This window comes from Eubalaena glacialis, chromosome 9 (genome assembly GCF_028564815.1).
Source record: "Eubalaena glacialis isolate mEubGla1 chromosome 9, mEubGla1.1.hap2.+ XY, whole genome shotgun sequence".
Taxonomy (NCBI): domain Eukaryota; kingdom Metazoa; phylum Chordata; class Mammalia; order Artiodactyla; family Balaenidae; genus Eubalaena; species Eubalaena glacialis.
The window spans coordinates 48,993,174-49,016,859 of NC_083724.1; the positions used below are offsets into that span (position 1 = coordinate 48,993,174).

General features: G+C 40.2%; 1 protein-coding gene and 1 pseudogene across 3 annotated transcripts in view; one reads left to right on the forward strand and one right to left on the reverse strand.

Moving 5' to 3' along the window:
- The window catches only part of CEMIP2 (cell migration inducing hyaluronidase 2), a 77,556-nt gene extending 75,335 nt beyond the window's left edge, over positions 1 to 2,221 (forward strand). For 2 of the 3 annotated variants that reach the window (XM_061200343.1, XM_061200344.1), the window contains exon 24: positions 317 to 2,221. In XM_061200343.1, coding sequence (XP_061056326.1) covers positions 317 to 513 — 197 coding nt within the window. In that variant the 3' untranslated portion in view covers positions 514 to 2,221. The remainder of the gene's footprint in view (positions 1 to 316) is intronic. The other variant, XM_061200345.1, reaches the window with a different exon arrangement.
- A 13,999-nt stretch (positions 2,222 to 16,220) lies between these two features.
- On the reverse strand, positions 16,221 to 22,001 carry LOC133097326 (ubiquitin-conjugating enzyme E2 R1-like; annotated as a pseudogene).
- Between the last annotated feature and the right edge of the window lie 1,685 nt (positions 22,002 to 23,686).

Here is a 23,686-nt window from a genome sequence, read left to right on the forward strand (position 1 = left end):
CCGGCAACATATGCATTTTTATGGTGGAGTATAGCTACCAGACTGTTTTCATGAGCTTGTTTGGCTGGGGTGGGTATCATGAAGATAATTTCTAAATCAGGAGACAGTGTTAGAGGAAGTGTGTTGGGACGTGGCTTGTTATTTGGGGCAAGAGGTGGGTGGTAAGAGTTCATTCTCTGACGTAAGGAAGTACAGTTCTTTTTGTTTTTGTTTCACAGCCATCTTTGTTTTGCTCACCTCCGCTTCACCTCCCACATTATCTTGCATGGAACTAGTAGAGGTACAAATTGAACTTTTTCTTTTTCTTTTTTTTAAGGGAGTACCATATTTTTGGGATTCAGTGGAAACTTTAAACCATCATGGACTAAGCTGTTTACTAGTCCTGCTAGAGAGGGCCTTGGGCTGCTTGAACAATTCATACCTTTGCAGCTGGATGGATATGGTTGTCCCAGAGCTGGCACGGTCCGCCGAAGAGACTTGGAGCTGTTGAAGCAAACTTCAAAAGCACATTAGAGACTAACTGTAACTTAGCTGGGGGAAAAAAATGTGAACTAACTTATTTAATTTATGGCATTTTAAAATGACACTGTTAACCCAACGGAACTATTTTCCTGTTTGATACAGAAAGGGGAGAAAAGAAAGAATTTAAAGTGATTGCTTGAATACGGGCTCACGCACCTTCTAGTTGTACAAAATGTTAAAGAATTTATTTGTATTTGTTAGGCTGGTATATTTCAGAGATCAGTTCTCTTATTCCTCACCTCCCACTCCTGTGTTTTGTAGTGACCATAAGCAGTGCTTCACCTTTTGTACAATGGGACATCTTGGGGGAGGGAGGGGGCTTCTGAGAGTCAGCCTGAGTCCTTGAGAGGACCAGCTCTTGTAGCACCTTGGATACTTGAAGTCTAATGCTCAGTTGTGTTGTTGACTTTGGATCAGCAGTTGACCTGCGTGGCTGGCATGTTCAGGAATGCCTTGGGCCCTGGTTCCAGGCAGCCTTTGAGGATTTGGTATGATACTGAATGGTAGAGTTTTAAGTGGCAACTCAGGCCCAGCTCATGCCCTTTTTTGCCTGGACGTGTGCTATTTTTATTCATTTGTATATTGATTCCTTCTAAGGGTTCAACTTTCAAACAAGAAGTATGGAATATATTGGGACAAAGGGCTTTTAGGGGTTAGACATCCCTTTAATCTGTGACCATTGGGCAAAAATTTGACCTGCACCATTGTCTGATGTTGGTGGGACCATTTTTGCAGCTTTAATCCTTAGCCTGTTTTGACTGTATATTTGTATTTAAAATGCAGAGCTGAGCTAAATATTTACATTTTTTTAAAAAAGAAGCAGGCCATTTTCCTGAACTATAAACTTGGGTCGTTTCAACTTGCACAAAGGAAGTCTGTTCTTGGAGTTTCTCCTGCACCCAGTTTTTTGTTGTTTTTGTGTGTGGATTTTTTTTTAAGCTTTACTGCCCACCAACCTGGCAGGACAATTGCAGAAAGCTTAATGATACCCCCAAAATATTGTACTCAGGGGGAGAAAAAAGGGAGAGCCTTTTAAGGGCCAGAATCATGGAAGGAATATTCAGAAACCTCTTTTTAGCCTTAGAGGAATCCGTTACTCTTAATTAAATTGTTAGAGCCAATTTAAAAAAAGGCACTGTGATGCCATATTTTTCTTCCCCCTAGGTGCATGCATCTCCTGCCAGTGAGCACTGCATGTAGCAAAAGATTGGTGCCACAGCCTGGGATGTCATCACACCAAGAGGAAAGAAGCATTGTAATGCCTTTACCTTTTCCTAAACCCACAATGCATGAAGTGTAGTGGAGGGATGGCCATGGCAAGACGGGAGGGAATATGTTCAGGTTGACTTTGGCAGTGAGTACAGACAAATTCACTTTTCTCTACCAAGAGCAACGGCTGATGGCCTGTCCTTTTATGTCCAAGAGAAACTGCAGAGCAGCTCTGTGACTTCTATTACTTTATAAAATATGCTACCTCAAAGTGCTACCAATAAACCTTTCTAACTGTAAGTGCTCTTGCTAAGGGCACATGTCTTAATCAAAGTTTAGGTTTTGGGGTGTTTTTTTTTTTTTGTATATCGATGAATGAAATCTTACCTATTAAATATATTATTGGATCATCGTTCCTCAAGGTGATTAAAGTTTGTTTGTGTGTGTGTGCGTGTGTGTGTTTTATGACCAATATCTTTTACATGTGATTTTTAGAGTTTGGCTCTTTAAAGATTTGGAGAGGATATGTACGTTCTAAGGCACTCAGTTTTTCTGATTTATATGCTAATGATCAGGGCCTAAGTTAAATAAATAAAAATATGTGTGCATGTATATTTTTTTATATGTGTGTGTGACTCTATTTATCTAGCAAGCAGTCAATCAGTCAATCTGTCATTTTTTATTCCCTATCCCAGCTGTAAAGAACCTATGGGCAGACATAAGAAAGGGAAATTGTCCTCCACTAAGTAGATTTTGTAAAACTAAGTAATCTTCATAAGGCCAATGCAGAGGTTCTCAATGTTGGCTGCACATTGGAGTCACCTGGGGAGCTTTAAAAACTGTGAAGTCCTGGGCCCCACCCCCCAGCTCCTACATTCAGATTTAATTGGTGTGGGGTGCAGCCTGGGCATTGGAATTTTCTTTAAAGCTCTCTGGGTGATGCTAATAACATGTAGCCAGGTTTAAGAACCACTGCACTAATATAATAGGCCCACTGTTTAACTTCAGTCTATAATTTTTTTGTGAGGAAAACAAAATTAAGATTATCTGTTATTTTTATTTGCAGTTCCTATACTACTTACAGAATTCCCAGCCCTAAACAAAGCATTTCGCTATGGTCTCCTTTCAATCGAACTTTCAAATAGAGTTTTTACTCCTTAATTGTCTCAAATTGTTAAATTGGTTATCGAAGCTGATATACACATTTCAGCAGTTGGGAGCTAGCAATCTGTTTTATTTCTACAGAGAAAATGTGTTCAAAGATGATTTATAAGTTCGTAAGCATTTTCCATCAGGGGAGGCAATTGGTTGAGCTCCAGAAATGTGGCCGTGCACAAATCAGCCAGCTGATGAGAAACGCAGGACCTTCTCATATGTCGACAGACCTGGGTTTTAAGTCTTTCCTGTGAGATTTCTGCCTCTCCACCTGAATCAGTGTGCCGTATATTATCTTCAGAGGCTGGAAGAGAGTGCTTGTGAGAAGATGAAAGGCAGGCTCATAGTCTTGTAGACTATGACTCCAAAGCAGCCGCTAAACTGATGTTTAGACCTGGGTGTGGGGAGGAGGTATTTATGACTTCTCTGTTCTCTGGCTCCATCAGAAGAGAACATATCCTCATGCTATTAAATGGAGTATTTGGTTTGGGAGGAGGGGTGGGCAATGAAGTGATGGATAGAGGCTTGAATACTTCAGGTAACTAAGTTTTCATTCCTTAAGGGATGAAGTAATGTTTGGATAAGTCCAGTTGAAAGGCATTTCAATAAGCAGGAATGTGCCTAATTTGTGTTTTTTTGTTTGTTTGTTTCATTTGGTCCTAATAGGTAAGTACTTAGATTCCATTGTGACAATGTTTGTTGATTTCATGATGCAGAGTTGGAGTTTACCCTCCAGAATTCTTGTTTGGCTTTCAGATACTTATGAAATCATGTTTAATAACTTGAGAAATTCCCCTAGAAGTGAAGACCATGAATGGGAGTAATTGGGTAACAGATTTGTATCACTATAGTTAGTCTTAACTTGGTAATAACCCAGGCTTTTAGAAATATGAGCACACACTGGATTGGAGCTCATTTTCAACAAAAATTCAGGGAGGAAAAAAAATCAAGAAAATAACAAATAACTAAATGCTGTTCACATCTTGCTGGACTCTTGGCGTCATTTGGAAGACTGAGGGTCTTTTACTCATATTTATCTTCAGTATGAGAGAGAAGCTGCAAAAAGGATGCTAATTAGGCACTGGTGTTGTAGGGAAGGGCACACACCACTTTATTTTTATGTGATAAAATTAGAGAATGACTGATTGAACTATGATGATTTCTAAATGAGGAACTGTGCCCCACAGGGCATCCAAAAATATCAGCCATAGCAAGATGTGAAAATGTTATATCTGAAAATCCAACAAGTAGTGGGTCAGAAGGCAACTTCATAGATACATTTAAAAAAATTTTCTAAGGTGGACATTGTGATTAGTCTGGATATGAAAAGCAATAACATTTAAAATTCATCCTCAGAAAAGCTTAGACTTTACAATCAAAGTTGATAAGTCAGGAATTGGCAAACTGACCTGTAGGACAAACCTGTCCCCCAGACTGGTTTTGTACTAATTTTGAGCTAAGAGTGGTTTCACATCTTCAAATACAACACATTGGAAAAAGTCAAAAGAAGAGTAATACGTTATGATGAGAAAATTATGTAAAATTTAAATTTCAGTGTCCATTAATAAAGTCTTGTTGGAGGACAGTCATGCTCATTTGCTTACATATTGACTATGGCTTGCATACGGCAATAGCAGGTTTAAGTAGTTGCCACAGAGACTATATGGCCTACAAAGCTGAAAATATTTACAGGCGTACCTTGTTTTATTGTGCTTCACTTTATTGCATTTCCCAGATATGGTGTTTTTTACAAATGGAAGGTTTGGGGCAGTGCTGCGTGGAGCAAGTCTATCGGTGCCATTCTTCTAGTAGCATTTACTCACTTTGTGTCTCACATTTTGATAACTTGCAATATTTCTAACTTTTTCATTATTATTATATTTGTTATCATGATCTGTGATCAATGATCTTTGATGTTACCACTGCAACAGGATTACTCACCGAAGGCTCAGATGTTGATTAGCATTTTTTTAGCAATAAAGTTTTTAAATTAAGGAATGTACATTGTTTTTTTAGACAATGCTATTGCACACTTAATAGACTACAGTATAGTGTAAACATAACATGTACTGGGAAACCAAAAGTTTATGTGACTTGCTTCACTGTGATATTTGCTTTATGACAGTGGTCTGGAACCAGACCTGAAGTATCTCTGACATATGCCTGAACAGTGTTCCTTTACTGAAAGAGTTTGCTGACCCTTGATCTTGGTGAAGGGTATACTGGTGTTCACTGTACTGTTCTTGGAACCTTCCTAAGGCTTGAGAATTTTTAAAATAAAAAGTTAAGGGAAAAACCTCCATCGGAATCACCTGAGGTACTTGATGAAAATGCAGAATCCCAAGCCCCAACTCAGACCAGAGAATTGGCATCTCTGGGAATTGCAGCTGGGAATATAATTGTATAACAAGCTCCCCAGGTGTTTCTTATGAGCAGTAACATTTGAGAACCCCATAGCAGGTAGTAAGCCCCTGTTATCTCTCTCCCTCTTTAACACAATACATCTGAACAAATGTGAAGGTTATTTTTTTTAACTTGAACAGCTCCATCTACACTGTCTTCCCCACAACTTTTGGTCACTAATGCAGGGCGGATCTGGTGCACAACACAGTACCTGGCTGTTTCTGGGGCAAAAGTTTGGAGCCTGTGATAAAGTCTCTCCACTGTCTGAAATTCTCACTGTTTGAATTATTCCTTTGGCTACAATTATTCCTACAGTGAAATCCCATCCATCCTTGTGAGTTCTTTTTATTATTTTAAGGAGTTTAAAGGAAAATGTACAATAAGCCACAATCAGGCTGCACAGACTAACAACATAAGTTTCTTTGCTTTTGGGTGGAACTGCATTCACCCTAGTTATTTCACATTTATCGAAGTACTGATTGGCAATTGCAGGTCTTTTTTTTTTTTTAAGGTAGAATGAATTATTTTATATAAGCAATTTGCTTTGTACACAAAAGCCTTTTAATACATGAGCTTCTTGGAGGGGGTTGGAGGGGGTTGGGTGGATTTTAGGGGGATAATGAAGTTGGTCCTTGCCAGGAAGGAGGGTGGTACACTCTGGGAGGGCATGGGAGGTTTATCTTTTTCCACTTTCTCCCACCAGCTTACACTGATCAGAACACCTAGTTCCTGAGGGAGGAAGGCTTTGGTCAGATAGGTTTCTTTTCTTTCTTTTTTATTTTTCCAGATAGGTTTCTGATGTGGGAGAATGTCGGCTCTACAAACTCAGGAGGCAAGGAACATCATTAGCTCCAATATGGGTGGGAGGAGGAGGGAGTTCTCACAGGGGAAAGACCATGCCAGAACTTGTTGCTTCCTTCAAAAATGTGCATGTGAACAGTCTTCTTCTAAGGAAAATGGCTCAGTGAGTAGTTAGTAGATTCCAGACAGATTGAAGTGTCTAATGCAGTTCGTTGCTGAAGGTATGGTGGGTGTTTTGTCTGATGCCACCTAAGGCTCTTTACTAGCAGTGTTACTTCGACCAGTTTCCTACTCCTGATCCTCAGTTTTCTCATATATAAAATGGGACTACTAATACTTTTGTAAAATTACAAAAGGGGTCAAATGAGAGTAGCCAACAAACCTGGGTGCTTTGTTTACAAAGAAAATCAGTTTTCCAGGCAATTTGTTACTCGAAGACTGGGTTTGCCTCTTGCTGGGTGTTGAGCTAAAAGACACAACCAAGCCAAAGATCGGGAGAAGGAAGCTTTATTACTTGAGTCAAGTAAGGAGAACACTGGGGATCTTTCCCAAAGCAGTGTCTCCTCCAACAGCAAAATTGGGGAAGTTTTAAGCTAAGGGTACATGTATATTCATGAAGAGGCTTGGGCGGCTGACAGAGTCCCCAGCTTTAATTGATTGAAGTCACAAAGGTCAGAGAAGGTCAACATCATCGTCCTGTAGGTTCCAGTTGACCTAGGTTGAGTGCCTGAGAGGGGTTTAATTCCTGCAAAACAACTCAAGAAAGCGCTTCAGGCTAGTCTTCACCATTGAAACAAATCTGGGAGTTTTTACAACTGACTTGTTATCTTTGCTGTTGTTACTTCTCTTGCCTGATAACAGTTAGTTCTTTTGTTCCCTTAAGTTCATTATTTTTGAGACCTGTTCAAGGGCAAGCTTTGTGGACAGGCTCAGATCACAAAATGACAGGCCCAAAATGGCTTCTCTTATATCAAGAAAGCCATGCCTGGTTCTCTTTCTCCCAGGACCCCCTACCTTATCTGCTTACACCATGTATTCTAATTTAGTCTTTTTCGAGGGCTAAGGATTAGGGAATCTGTATTTTTTAAATTAATTTCTATTGGAGTATAGTTAATTTACAATGTTGTGTTAGTTTCTGCTGTAGGGAATCTGTATCTTTTAAACAAACTTCAGAGATAGTGCAAGATTTGGGAACCACTGAGAATGCCCTATGGAAGCTCCTGCCCTAGTTTTAACACACTTCCCATACTAAGTTGTTTGTATCCAGAAGAGAGGCCCTCAGGCCAGGCAGTGCTTGTTTAGTGAATTGGTTTGAGCATCCAGAATGAGGTTTGCATTTAGGCCCTTCCTTGCACTAGCACCGTAACTCAGCAAACAGCTGTGTACGGACTCAAGCTATGAAATGTGGAAAGACAACTATGAAGTGAAAACATGTGCTGCACCCTGTTCTGCAGCTGGTGTGTGCAGTTTCCTGCTCTCCATTCTCGTGAGGGAAAACTGCAGTTCATGGTTTGCCTCTTCCAATCCTTTTTGGCGTAAACTAACATGGAATGCAAACAACTCATTTCTGGTTTTCTCTCAGTACTTTACCCACATTTCGTTCTTCCTTCTTACCAAGTAGGAAAAATGCTAACATGCAATGCAATGGTTCAGAGTGAAGGTTTATATGATGAGCTGAAGCTGAGTTAGAGGACTTGGAAAATGAGTGCCTTTGGCAACAAATCTTCTTATGTTTCTGCACCCCGTTTCTTTCTAGTCACACCCCCACCTCCTCGTCACTGCCCAGGGTCCACTGCTGCAGCCTTGTCACACTGGGCAACACCATGTTCCCAGCCCTCTTTGTACCTTTCATTCCCTGTCATTGCTCACGTGTTCCACGTCCAATCCTCGGCATCCTTAGCTAGCCCTTTGTAAACTAATTCAAAGTCAGATTGGTCCTCGTGTCTGAAACATATTCCCTCTCAGGCAGCAAGGCCATTTAATATATGCCCACAGTGCCCATAATGCTAAAAGTAATATGGTGCTGGAAGTTTTGTTTATCTGATCTGGTTAGTTTTTAAGGCAATTTTGCCCTCCTACATACTTCACCTACATATGAGGCTGATTCCATTGAAGCCTGGAGGAAGTTACGAATCTGGAAAATTAACAAACTGGATAATCATTCCCTGGGTAATGGAGTCACTACCATCTACAGGATATGAATACTTGTATTTGAATAGAGTCCCTTTTGACCATCTTCAGGAAGGTTATGGATAATACTGTGATTTTCCTCCTGCTTAAGCAATGTTCTCAGAACATGGAGACTAGATGAGTAACTCTACCTGGCTCTGAAACATATAATCCATTTGGATTCCAGGCCCAGGGTCTTGGCTGCAAAAAAGTGTATTTGTTCCAGCATCTTCCTGGAAGCTGTGCTCTGTGAGCACTGGAAAATCCCTTTTGTTGATGGTGTCCTGCATTTCTGTAAATCACCTTATTGCAATAGCTGAAAGGAAGAGATTTGGTAATTATAGCTTTCCTTTGTTGCAGCTTTATATTGAAAACATATGCCAGCAAGGTTAAGAAAGAATCCAAGTGGATAGATGATATATAAACAAGATTAGGAATCATGAGGATTGGGGGCTTCCTGTGCAGTTTTATCCAGAGGAAAAAGGTCAATTACAAACCCCAAATTATTTTTTTTTGCTGGTGGGAGTATGATTTTATTATAATGATGATCTATACTTTCTGTGTCTTATTTCCAATTCCTTGCAATGAGTTAATTTGTTGATTTCAGTTATAAATTTTTAATGTGATATCTAAAATATTATATTTAAAATCTATTGACAAGTATAATTGTTGGGTATTTTGGACAGTCAACTTCTAATTTATCAACTTAATACCTATATGGTTGCTACCTATTTGATTGAAATAACCCGAGAGTTCCTTTAAATTTTATTTGGTCCTTTATTTTATCTGTTTACAGAAGGTAAATGATGAATATGAAGCATAAGGGTAAACAATGAAAGACTTAAAGATTAGTAACTTTGGAAGTAAAGGATGAGGAGGGAGAAGAATGATTCCACCCCGGCTTTCTTTAACTTTTTACATTAACTATTTCCATACTTAAGTTAGCAAGTCAGAGCCAGTAGAATCTATCTAGTCATTGAATTTCTGAGTTTGCTTAGTGAGATAATACTATTTTAAACAAATCCTGCCCTCCTTGTTAGTGTGTGTGTGTGTGTGTGTGTGTGTGTGTGTTGCTCTCATGTCTGAAAGTTTATTCATTGTACCAATATCATTATTTTGGTGAGGGCTAGCTACAAAGAGAATATTACACTTGTGAGTATGGTGTTAAAGAAGAAATATTCAGGACACTTGTTAAAGATGGTAAGGCAGACTTTATTCAAGGGGGCTGTTATGATGGAGTTCTGTAGTAGGGGAGTGAGATGGAGTGCAACTCCAAATACACCAAGGAGAAGTGACGAGTTATACCCAAGGAGCAGGGTGGGGATTGGTGGATGTAAAGTGACTAAGAAAACAGCAGGGGTAGGGGGATGCTGGCTTGACGGGAGTTTTGCAGCAGGTGGGCCAGGGTAATAGGATACCTGAGAATAGGGAGGAGGGATGAGAAATTTGATTAGATATCAAGGATGGGGAGTTTTCACTAAACTGGAGTTTTGTGAAAACTGAATTAAAAAGGCCAAGGACAGAGCCCAAGGTCAGGGGCCTCGTCAGAAAAAGGACCCAAAGGAGCCTGATTCAAGCTTGGTCAAGGACAGAGCCTTTGTCAGTGGTTCAAGGGTTAAGGTAAGTCTACTGTTAATTACCATGGGTAAGTTAGCTATTTAGATACACTCACCTGCTTGGTATTAAGTTTAGAGCTAGGGAAAGAGGGTTTAACCTTTCCCTCTGATTAGACTTCTGTGAGTCAAATTGCTTTGAAATGGGCTGTTGAATTATGAAAAGGTTTCAGATACCACATAGAAAATGAACAGGTTTTAAAGAGGAAGGAATCAGGACTTCCCTGGTGGCGTAGTGGTTAAGAATCCGCCTGCCAATGTCGGGGACACAGGTTCGAGCCCTGGTCTGGGAAGATACCACATGCCGCGGAGCAACTAAGCCCGTGCGCCACAACTACTGAGCCTGCGTTCTGGAGCCCGTGAGCCACGACTACTGAGCCTGTGTGCTGCAATACTGAAGCCCGCGTGGCCTAGAGCCCGTGGTCCGCAACAAGAGAAGCAACCATGCTGAGTAGCCCGCGCACCCCAACGAAGAGTAGCCCCCGCTCGCCGCAACTAGAGAAAGCCCGCGGGCAGCAACGAAGACCCAACACAACCAAAAATAAAATATAAATAAATTAATTAATTAAAAATAAATAAATAAAGAGGAAGGAATCCCTGTCCTGGATTCTGCCATTCTCTATTGTTTCCCAAAGTACAGGATTATCCTTCTTAAAATGCATTTTGTGGGCTGTTTCCATCAGAACCATGGGGTTTACTGTTAAAACTGTGGATTCATGGGTTCCATTCTGGATGGGTTGAATTAGAATCTTTGCTTAAAACCCAGAAGTCTGCATTTAAATAAGCGACATAACCAGTGGAATGTATCACAGAACCCAGAAATAGATTTGTAACAAAGATGGCATTACAATCAATGAGTAAAGAATAAACTATTCAATAAATAATATGAGAAAAGTTGATTTTCCACATAGAAAAAAATGCAGTTAGATCCCTACCTTATACCATGAAGAAAAATAGAGTCCATGTAGATTGAATATTTAAATGTGGAAAATAGTACTGTTAAAACTTTTAGAGAGTGGGAATTCCCTGGCGGTCCAGTGGTTGAGACTCAGCGCTTTCACTGTCATGGGCCCGGGTTCGATACCGCAAGTCGTGCGGCGTGGCCAAAAAATAAATAAATAAAACTTTTAGATAAAATATAGAAGAATATAATTTTGACGTTGGAATGACCTTAAATACATGAAAAACACAAATCATTAAAAAATACAAAAGAATTCTACTAGATTACAGTTTACTAATTTTGTGTGACAAAAAATACCATAAGCAGTCAAGAGACACACCACAAACTTGGATAGAATATTTCTAACAAGTATAACCAGCAAAGAATTAGTATCACAAACCTAAGAACGTCTCTAAATCATTTAAGAAAAATAAAAGCAAACCAAGGGGAAAATGGGCAGTTTTTAATCATATCCAACTCATAGAACAGGAAATCTGAGGCAAATACATGTATGAAAAGATGTCTAACTGTATTATTATTTAAGGGGAATTCAATTAAAAAGTGAAATACTATTCAAAGGGTTCATGAATATGCAGACAAATGAAGCTTTTGGACACGTTGGCTGGATGTAAACAGGTACAAACACTCTGGAGAGCAAATTGGCAGTATCTAATAGCTTTGTGTGTATGCTATACTAATTATATATATGCCTATGAATCTCTTGTTCATATGTGCAAGGAGGCGTGCAGAGATATTTATTGCTGTGCTTATATAGGTGAAAAATTGGGAAGAACGTGAACGCTCATCATTGAGGGACTGCATGAATACATTATAGTATACTCATACACGGGACTACCATACTCCAGTCAAAATGAATGAATTGTGTCTTAGTGTATCAGTATAGGTACATCTAATGCTGGGTAGACAAGGTACAAATTGATACATATGAAACAATAACATAATATTTATGGATACAAACATATTGTTGAAGTTGCATGATCCAATTTCCTATCTCTAACAAGAGGTTTTCTTTCTCTTCTTGCTAACCTTGGAGATTTATTATTTTATATTTTGATATCAGAATATTCAGGCTAAAATTGCTTTATCATTCATACTTGATTATTTCATCCAATCTTTTCCTTTTTTATTGGTTTTTAAAAATCTTTTAAAATGAACTTTTAATTTTAGAATAGTTTTAGATTTATAGAAAATTTGTGAAGAGAGTTCCCATATACCCCACATCTAGTTTCCCCTATTATTAACATCTTACATTATGAGTATGGTATATCTGCTATAATTAATGAACTAATATGTTAAATAAAGTTCATATTTTATTCAGATTATCTTAGTTTTTAACTAATTCCTTTATCTGTTCTAGAATCCCATCTAGGATACTACATTAAATTTATCAGTCATGTCTCCTTAGGCTCCTCCAGGTTGTAGCAGTTTCTCAGACTTTTTTTTTTTTATGACTTTGACAGTTTTGAGTTGCTGGTCAGGTATTTTGTAGAATGTCCCTCATTGGAGTCTGATATTTTTCTCATGATTAGATTCGGTTTTGGAGAAGAAGACAATAGAGGTAAAGTACCATTCTCATCACGTTGTATCAAGAGTGCCTATTATTAACATTACTTACCACCTTTGATGGTAACCTTGATCACCTGGTAGAAATAGTGTTTGTCAGGTTTCTCAGCTGTAAAGTTATCCCTTTGTCCCCTCTTTCCATGCTGTACTCTTTGGAAGGAAGTCATGATGTGCAGCTCATACCAATCTCCTTTTTAAAAAGAGAAACTGAAGCTGAGAATGATAAAGTAATTTGCCCTAGGTCATACAGTTAATCATACCTAGTCCAAGGTATGATTTGGGCCACAGTAAGAGGATCACTTAATGTATAGCAATTTAATTTAATTTTAAAATTAATCAATGTGATTCAATTAATTTTACTTCACTTAAATTTTACACTTAATTTACATGTTAAAATTAAGGTTGAGGAAGTGCACTTAGCACTTGCAAAGTCCAGTGTCCCCTCGCCCTCAACAATCCTTCTACTCAAAATATATAGATTTATTAAGTAACATATTTTTCATACACCCCCCCCCACACACACAGCTGAGCTCAAAATGAATACTGGAAAACTTAAACATATTGGAAACTGGAAAGGAACTAGTAACAAAGAGCAGGAGCTAAAGTTCCATGGGGACCAGAAACTTAGACCAAAAGTCTGCCCCTAACATTTGCCACCCAGGCAGGAAATTCCAGCATCCTGAATCTTTGGAAAATGGTCCAGAAGAAAACAAGACGTACATGCCCAGATGGGTATATCTTCTTCGGCTCCTGGATTCCTCAGTTCTTAAAGATGGGCACACTGGATGGAGGGCCAGAGGGACCCTTTAAAGTGCTAGGTCAGACATCAGGGCCATATACCCAAGTCTGAGGGTGGTACTCTAAATAGCCACGTGGACTATATACTTCAGGAAAAAGAAAAATTATTGCAGAGTGAAGCTATGGGGTAAAAGAAGTGATGATAAACAAAGGAAGCAGTAAAACATAGAATATAATTCTAAAAAATACTTTCCATAAAGTAACAAGCATAATCATATTTGTGTTTGTGTTTGAAAACAGACTAGAAATAAAATACCACATAATAACTTGGAAGTTATGAGGCAGAGGAAGTTATTACGTGCTAAGGTCCTTGTCTTTTTCAGTAGAGAAAAGAGATACTGATTGGCTTTGTCATCATATTATAAATGCTTGCTAAAAAAAACAAGCACAAAATGCATAACTTCCAAACTGGAAAGCAAAAAGAAAGAAGTTTGAGAAATCTGTTTAATGAAAGATAGCAAAAAAGAGAAAAACAGTACAAATAAATAGCAAAAAATAAGATATAGGGACTTCTCTGGTGGTCCAGTGGCTAAGACTCCATGCTCCCAATGCAGGGGGCCTGGGTTCGATCCCTGGTCAGGGAACTAGATCACACATGCCGCAACTAAGAGTTCGCATGCCTCAACTAAAGATACCACATGCAGCAACAAAGATCCCACGTGCCGCAACTAAGGCCCGGTGCAGCCAAATTAAAAAAAATATACATATAGAGTAAGATGGTAGAAATCCAAATATATCAATAATTACAGTAAATAGCCTCAGATTAAACTCACTTTTCTAATACTGGATTAAAAAATCTGGTTAAAAAAATAAAATATAAGCTGTTTATAGGCATGCCTTACACAAAATGATATGGAATGATTAAAAGTGAAAAGAGAAAATTATATACTAAATTATATACAAAAAAGTTGATGTAACAATATTAATATTGAATAATATTAATAGAATACTACTAAAATACTAAGCAAGAAAATGCATAGTGAAAAAAGAAGGAAACATAATGATAGGAGGTAGCATTAAGGGACAAAGAGAAATATCTCTCTTAGAAAAATTGATAGGTCAAGGAAGCTAAATTAAGGAACCAATCCCCATGTTGAATCACAAAAGTAGGAAATAGGCACTCACTTGTTCTCCAATTCAGGAACTGTGGTTCAGTCTTCAATTTGCTTTACAGTGTATGCCACATATTTCCCCTGTATTTTTTAAGTACATATTTTCAGTTCTCCAAACTCACCACGTGTTCTCTCTTCTTGAGCTTCATACAGGCTTTTCTCTCTACCCAGATCTTTCTCCTCCCCACTCCTTTTCTTGGCTAACTATAATACCTCTGATCTCATTTTAACCATCCTATCCTCTGGGAAACTGCCACTGTGCCAGGGGTTCCCATAGCACCTCATACTTCTCCTAGAGTGGCACGTACAAATTTGAGTTATAATTGCCTGTTACTTTTCTTTCTCCCCCACTACATGATAACTGTTCCAGGACTGGAGCTATGCACTTTTCTCTTATTGCAGCACAGTGCCTGGCACATGATTTGCTTCTTGAGTAAATAAATCAGTGAAGGAATGAGATAAGTAAAAATGAAATGTGTTCGCAGATGGAGGGATTAATTCTACCTAAGGAGACAGCTTCAAAGAGGAAGACACCTTTAAGAAAAAACTTGGAGAATGAATTAAGGCAAAGGTTGTTCCAGGTAAAGGGAACAGTGTGAACAAATGCCTGGAGGCTAGAGAGAGCATGGCATGGCAAGGAATTGTGAGTAGTCAAATTTAGTGTAGCTGGAGCATATATATGTGGCAGTGAAGGAGGGGGAAATGAGGCTGAAAATTGAGATTGGGATCCCTCTACAGAGCCTGGAATGCCACGCTAAAGAGTGTAAACTTGAGCTGGTCGGTGAGATAAATCCATTAAAAATATTTAAACGGTAGAATGATTATGGTAGTTATTTGAGCTATTCACCAAATATTTTCAGTTCTTCCCACTTCTAAGCCTATATTAGGATTATACTTCCCCATCTGCCTTTGAATCTAGGCATGGCCACATAACTTACTTTGACCAATGCTAATGTATGCCACATCTGCGCAGAAACTTTAAGAGACACTATCTGATTTGCCATTGAGTCTTTTCCTGCCTTAGGTCTTATGGAAGCATGAACCTTGGTCCTTGAGGGAGAATGACATAAAGAAAACCCTCAGCTATTTGTCACAGACATGAATAAGATACAAATCTTTGTTGTTATAAGACACTGAGATACAGTGGTTATTGCAGCATAATCTTGCCTGTTTCTTCTATTATAGGGTTTCTTTGTTTTGCTTCGTTTTGTTTCAGATCTGACAGATCAGTTAGACTTGAGGCTGGGAGAAAAATTAGGAGACCGTTCTAATAGGCCATTGGCAGTAGGGAAGGTGAAGAATGAGGACAGGGACTGAATTGATTTTACCCATTTATGGATCTCTGGTACCTGGCACAGTTCCTGGAATAAAAGAGAGGTAGGGGGAGAATCCTTGTTTTCATGCTTTCATAAGGATTGTTTAGTATTCCCCCAAAAGATCTGTCCAAGTCTTTGTGAATGTGTACCTGTGAATGTGATCTTATTTTGAAATAGGATCTTTGCAGATGTAATTAAATTAAAGATCTTGGGATGCGAGTATCTAAGATTTAGGATAGGCTATGAATCCAATGACTGGTATCCTTGTAAGAGAAAGGGGAGGGAGGTTTGGCACAGGGTTACAGGGGGAAGCCATGTGAAGATGCAGGCAGGGACTAGAGTTATGTAATTACAAGTTGAGGAATGCCAAGGATTGCCATCAACCATGAAAAAAGTAGAAAAGAGGTAAAGAATGGGTTCTCTCTCAGAGCCTCCAGAAGGTACCAATGCTGCTGACACCTTGATTTTGGACTTCTGGCCTCTAGAACTTTCAAAGTACATTTCTGTTTGTTGTTGTTGTTTTGTTTGTTTTAGGTAAAACTTGTAAGTTTATTCGGTGGAGGACTCAGAGTCAGGACTCCTGGTTGCGGAGTCATCCTCATTCTCCCGTTAGCAGCCTTGGGCCTGGCCTCGGCCTCGCTGTCCTCGCAGCAGCGGGGCTGGTGTAAGAGCTCAAAGCCTCCTCCTGCGCCTGCGCCTGCGCCTGCGCCTGCGCCTTGGTCTTCACGCAGCGCTCACCGCCCGCGTGACGGGCACTTTCGTGCCGCCGCGCTCCGCGTCCGCCTTGGTCCTAGGAAGTGCTTCGGCATGATTCAGCCTCTGTGCTCCGGGTCCTTGCCTTTGCTCTCTTTCCACTTCCTGCACATGATGACGGCTGGTGAGGAGGTGTCGGGTTGTTGAGGAGGGAGGTGACGCGCAGGAGGGTGGTCCTGAGGCTCAGGTGGGGTTCCGATGTTTCGAGGGCAGCTGCCCGCCCGGGGCTCCTCACCCGGCACGGTGTGTGGAGCATGGAGACACGCATATCAGCGTCTTGTAGATGTCGCTGTAGATGTCACCTTGGTCAGGAAACGAAAGTCCGGTGGTGGTTGGGGGAGTTAGGTAGTAGTCGGGAAACTTGAGGCGCGCCTTGAAGTAGCTGCCCTCCTGTTAGGTGTTGGGCCCGAAAATGGCCACCTCCCAGTTGTACAGGTCGCCCTGTCCACCAGGGTCACCCAGCAGCCCTCCCCTGTCCCCTCCTGCGACCCTTTGAGCTGGGCACCGCTGGCCGGGCCTTGGTGTGATGCAAGGGCCCCGGGTCTGGGCGCGGGAGACTTGAGCCAGAGCTGGACATGGCTTCCTCCTCCTCGCTGCCCTCCGGGCCTGAGCGCTCCACTTGCTCTGGCGCTGCGCCACTTGCTCGCCTCTGTCCGGCCCACGCTGCCAGATTACTGTTGTTTTAAGACACTAAACTGGTGGTAATTTTTAATAGTAGTCCTAGAAAATTAATAGCAGACTTGTGCTCCACTTCTCAAGAGGGAACAGCATTAGAATAATATTTCCAGTTACGCCACTCTGCACAGGAGTAAGAGTGATTAATCTGATTTGTGAGGTTGGGGAATTCACTTGTAGCACCTAACACTCTTCCAGGCTGACATTTAGGCTATGCTATGGGGTGGATATGTTCTACTCATCTCTTCCATTAAGTAAGTAAACCTGATTGATGACTTGAACCTGTTTTCTAGAAGCTCTCTAGGCCTGAGGCATGAAAGGCAACACACAATTCCCCATGTAGCTGGCTAGGCACAGATATGCTTTGCAGACTGTCCCTTCAGGTGGTTTGCAAGATTGGACGTGTGTGTTATGGCTCTGAGGGTTTGTAGGCCTGGAGGTCTTGAAGAAGAGGAAGAGATTCTGTGCATGAGTCATAAGTACAGTACAACATATTACTTCAAACTCTTATCAATGTTTACTTGATACTCAGCCATAATGAAGATATATTTTATCAACTTTAGGATTCCATCAGTTGCAAGACTCACCATTATTTTATGTACTACTAAAAAAGAAAGGAACAACTCCATATGAATTGGTTCAGAAGCCAATTATTGCTTTGAAATGTCTCTCAGCTTTTCTGAGTGTTTGGCAATTTCTCCTGCTTCCAGTGGTATTCGCTGACTTGTGATAGTCCTTTGCACACATCTCAGTAATGAAATACAACATTATCTACTTGTAAACATCTTTTTTCTTAGTTCCTATAAAGCAGTCAGTTATTCCTTTATAAGAAAATATGGAAGCGTGGTCATTCTTCCTACAAGGAATATTTTCTGCTCAGTTTCCATGTCTTTCTGCGTATACAATAGACTGTTTGTTTCACTCATGTCAAATTTATATTCCTCTGCTGTGTTTCTGTGCCTTTCTGCATTCTCCAAACATTTTGTTTAAATGCTGAATCGTAGTGAAAGATTTTTGAAAACGTTTAGACATCAGTTAAATTCAGCACTGTAGTGCCAGACTGCATATAACGCAACAGAGGTGATGACATTCATATGAACAACTGTGACCAATGGGGCATATGCCAGCAATGACAGCTCAGTTGTGACGGTGCCTGGCTGGCAGGGATTGTGAATGCAACTCCTTGGATTGTAAGAAAATCCAAGTTCAATGTATTAAATTTGAAAAAAAAGAAGTGTACCTTAGAATTGCTGAAATATGCAAATTAAAATTTTTACAGAAATAGGTAATCAAAATTTTCAAATAAACCTCAAACTTAATTATAACTGCTCTTTTTTCTGTAATAGGGAGCCGGAAGTAGATAAACCTATATTGATTAATCAATGTTTCAGTATTTTTATCTTATTTGAAAATGACCTAGAGAGTCAGTGAATTTCCATCACTTAACTTGGTGAAACGCTAAGCTTCCAAGTTACCAAAAGACTTTAGAAACTATTTTTAAGTAGACATATTTTATAAAATCTCATCACTGTTGAAAAGTTTTATAAACTTTTACTCCACTTACATCTATTTGATTTACACGTTTGTAACAATCATGTTTACATAAGTCAAGAAAATTCTACCAGATGTTAAAGAGCTAACCGTCATCTTTTTAAAAGTTGTTTTCTTGCTGGCAAATTTGTAACAGAGATAACTTATTTGACTAGTAAATCCAGGGAGAATAAAAGTTGCATGTCTGCATTAAATTTAATGCTGGTAATTCTGAAGACATGCTTGTTTTAATTAAAGCAGCAAACTGAAACTAGCTTTTATTTACTGAAGATTATCCTAGATCACATGCACTTGAAAAACGTTTGGGTTAGTGTTTATAGTTCTGAGAGCATACTTAATTTATATAGCATTTATTTGACCTTTAGCCGATTAAATAAGTTGCAGGAAGGGGGACCCCTTCCATGGCCCGAGAGTAGGCACTTGTCTAACACTTGGAAATGAATTGTCTGAGGAGACACACGTACTGACAAAGCAAAAGGCTTTATCGGGAAGGGGTGCCTGGGCAGAGAGCAGTAGGGTAAGGGAACCCAGGAGAACTGCTCTGCCACATGGCTCGCAGTCTCAGGTTTTATGGTAATGGGGTTAGTTTCAGGGTTGTCTCTGGCCAGTCATCTTGTCTTTGTTTGGTTTGACTGAAGGGTCCTTCCTGGTGGCACGCACTTCTCTCAGCCAAGATGGATTCTAGTGTGAGGGTTTCTAGAAGGTTGGCAGGACATATTATGGGCTGGGTCTCCTGCCTGCTTTTGGTCCCTCATGAATTCTCCTGGTTAGTTTTCGGTGGCAGCACTGTGTTCCTTACTGGGACCTCCTGTTGTGAGACAACTCTTGCCAGTGGTTATTATCATACCTGGCTGAGACAGGTGGTTTCATTCCATGGTTCCCTAACAAATAGAGCTCTTTAAAAATTAACAGAAACAGACTCACAGACTTAGAGAATGAACTTATGGTTACCAGCGGGGAAGGGTTGGGGGGAGGGATAGATTGGGAGTTTGGAATTGACATGTACACACTGCTATATTTAAAATAGATAACCAACAAGGACCTACTGTATAGCACAGGGAACTCTGCTCAATATTCTGTAATAACCTAGATGGGAAAAGAACTTGAAAAGAATAGATACATGTATAACTGAATCACTTTGCTGTACACCTGAAACTAATACAACATTGTTAATCGACTATACTCCAATATAAAACAAAAATTAAAAAAACAAAAACATTAAATTAGTTTTCGCAATACCATCCAGAGGTAGAAAAATATAACACATCCATAACATGTGTACACAGACACACACAAATATACAGACAGATGAAAACAGAGATCTTTCAGCTTTTGTTAAGCTTTTTCATTTGTCTAGCTTTCAAATAGTCTTTCCCCATTTTTTCTTTTTCTTCCCTTCTGATAAGGATTACCTCTTGAAATTTGCATGTCAAAAAGATGTTCCACAGCTCCTAGAGAAGACTGGATAGAACATTTACATCTCAAAGGCACAGGGAAAGAATGCAGGTTCCTCCAAGAAGGACTTTTGTTTCCTAAATCCAGAATTTTGCAGTACCTACAAGAATTTTGAAGTGAATAGGGGAGGTTTTGGGATTAGTAAAAAGGTTAGGTGGGCAATTTATGTTCTTGTAAAGACTTGATTTGTAAGGCAAGTACAGTTTTTAATTCTTCAAAGAATTGAATTGCAACCTGAATGATAACAAGGCTGACTGATTCATTCAACTACAACATTTTTAATTTGTTTTTTTATGTAAGGGAGAGCTTCAACTAAGATGGAAATCAAAAGATTCCTATGTTCTAGATTTAGAACTGTTTGTCTTTGGAATGTTTTTCTTTCTCTCTGGGTACATAGTTTCATTTAGTTTAGGGGAGAAGGCCTAAAAAAGAACTTCCTATCAGGCTCTGAATATCAGTTTCCAATTTGGCTAACTTTTGCTATAGAGCTACTTAAAAAAAAAATCTTTTTGAGTATCTTGTCAGACTTCAGCCAGGACAAACAATAAATATACCTGGGAGTATTGAACAACCTCATGAATGAAAGAGGCATTTCCCAAAGAAGTACTGAAGATACTATCCTCGAAATGTTGCAGGAAGGGGGACCCCTTCCAGGGCCCGAGAGTGGGCTCTTGTCTAACACTCAGAAATGAATTGTCTGAGGAGACCCACGTGCTGACAAAGCAAGAGACTTTATTGGGAAGGGGCACCCGGGCGGAGAGCATGAGGGTAAGGGAACCCAGGAGGACTGCTCCGCCACATAGCTTGCAGTCTCGGGTTTTATGGTGATGGGATTAGTTTCCGGGTTGTCTCTGGCCAATCATTCTGACTCAGGGTCCTTTCTGGTGGCGTGTAAAACCACTCAGCCAAGATGGATTCCAGTGAGGAGGATTCTGGGAGGTTGCTAGGACATGTGGACCGGCGTCTCCTCTCTCTTTTTGACCTTTCCTGTATTCTTCTGGTTGGTGGTGGCTTGTTAGTTCTGTGTTCCTTACCAGGAGCTCCTGTTGTAAAATAACTCATGCAAATTGTTACTGTCTTTGCCTGGCCAGGGTGGGCATTTTCAGTCAGTGTTTCCCCTAACACCAAGACCAAGAGCCACTCCCGTTACTGAACTGAACTTGGGTCTGCTCGTTAGATGTGCAACAAAGTCAATCTACTGACACTGGGTTATAGTGAAGGAAAGTACAGCATTTATTGCAGGTTGGCAAGCAAGGGAAATGGGCATCTCATGCTCAAAAGACCCTAACTCCCTGATGACTTTCAGGCAAGGGTTTTTAAAGATAACATTAGGGGTAAGGGTTGCAGGGTGTGTGATCAGCTCATGGACATTCTTCTGGTTGCTTGTTGGTGAGGTAACAGGTGATGTTTCGGGAATCTTAATCATCAACCTTCTGGTTCCAACTAGTCTGGGGTCTATGTGCTTGTGGTCAGCATGTAGTCACCATCCTCCACCTGGATGGGGATCTTAGTTTCTGCAGAGCTACTCAAAGATATGGGTCAGACTGTTATGTATATCCCTTGAGGATGAACTAGGTGTCCTGTGACTCTGTTTTATTGCTGAACTGTTGTTTAAGCTATCATTAGTTTCTTGCTCGACTCTTTTTCCTTTGTTTCTGTGTTGCCTCACTTCTTGGGAAAGCCAAATAAGAAGCTGGGGACATGGAGGGACTTGTCCTTGGGAGGGCCCTGCAGAGTCCTGCTAGGTTTCAGTCTGACCCCAGACTCAGCGTGATTTCTCAGTCAGACCCAGTTCAGAAAAGGAAACTGTCAAATAAAGTTCGAAAACTCATAATGCAAAAAGCGTGGCGTTAGGATCCAAAAGGGACTTACCCACCACCTCCAGAGGCAGCAAGAAAGCAGCAAGCTGAAGGGACTCAGCAGGTATCTCCGCCTCATTGCCCATTGCTCCCTAGACACTGTGGGGTGGGGGAGCTTCTTCAGTCCCCTCTTCTGACATCAGAACTGTTAAAAGATAAACTGAGGCATATTAAAAATTTTAAGAGTTTATTTGAGCAAATAATTATTTAAATCAAGCATTGCCAAACCAGAAGTGGTTAGAAGTGCTCCACTGACAGGAACTGGGAGAGGCTTTCATAGAGAAAACATGGAAGCAAAGTAAGGAAATTACTGATTGGCCATAGCTTAAAGCCTAGTTGGCCATTTGTGATTGGTTGTCCTTAGCATTTTGATTTTGTAACCTTGAGGCAAATATAGGCTTAGATTTGGTTTGCTTCTGTAGGCCACCAGAGCATTAGAACCATCTTGGCCTAATGGTCTCCTTGTTCAATGACTTTAAAAGAAGGCATGGTTCTAAAAGCTGGTCAGGCATTCTTTACTGTCTATTACACATTTCCAAGAACAAGCCCTCTCCCTTGTCTCTGTATTCTGCCTTCCATTAGTCACACCTGTCTCTTGTCATTTCGTTTTGCTTTGCTTTGTTTTTGTCCCTTGTTGGGTCAAGGTAGGTTTGTTTTATGGAAATAATTAATGCCTGATTTCCCACTCTTTAGAGCTCTGGTGTGAGTTAAATCTACAGATGTTTATGAGTGGTGACAATCCCTGTAGGCAATGTAGTAGCAGTACATTTATTTGGGAACAGCTATACTGAATGATGCCAGCTGAAAGGGAATCTCAGAAATTTGCTTTCATGTAGATCAGACATTTGAACCCAGTGAAGAATGGCCCCCACTTTTTCTAGCTCTTATAAGTCCTGTAAGGCCCAAATTTCACTTGTGCAATCTGAGAACACTTTTTGCTTTCATCTGGTGTGACTGGGGGTGGGGGAGTAGAAGTCATTTGTTCAAAAGGAGGTTCTTTGTTCATCCTGACTCTCAAATCTGTTTCATAGGAAAATTTCCATAGAGAACCTAGGAAGAGAAACAAATGGCTTAGGCAGAGAGCAACATTTGCTCTATTAAACATTCCAGTGGCTGGGCCTGTGGCCACCAGGGCAGCCAAACCTAAGGAATTTCAAGAAGCATAGCTCTTTTTAAAATTGGAGTCCTATGTCTGGACATAATGCTCATTGTTTCACATCAGCAACTTGATATGTAGTGCTGTGGGGACATCAGTGTTTTCTTTTGTCAAATATAGGCTAGCATTTATTCAAAAAGGTTACAATTAGAAAAGATTGTGGAACAGAGCTTGAGAAAGTGATCATGGGCGCCAATCTCTCTTTTCACTATAAACTGCTTCCTCTTCCTTGCTTCTGTAGTTGTCAGATGCTAAATGCTTGAATCTTCTTGGGTTCTCTTTTCCTAGGAAGGGCAGAGTGTAACCGGGGGAAGCAGATATTTGAATGCTGTAGTCCAGACAGCTGGCATGGGAAACAGGCATGGACGTGGAGGCTGCTGGTGATTTGAACAAAGCCCAAAGACGACTGAAGTTAACTTGATTTACAGGAGTCAACAGAGGAAAAGAACCAAGCTGTGAAGCCTTTGTTTGGAAAGTTTTGCAGGCTAGCCAGCTCTAAATAAAGCTTTTCTATCAGGATTTCAAAACAAAACATTGAAAAAAACAGAGGGTGCCTCTATCTTTCCTTGCTTCTGGCCAGGTTTTGAATTCAGTTAGAGGAGTAGTGAGTTGGAT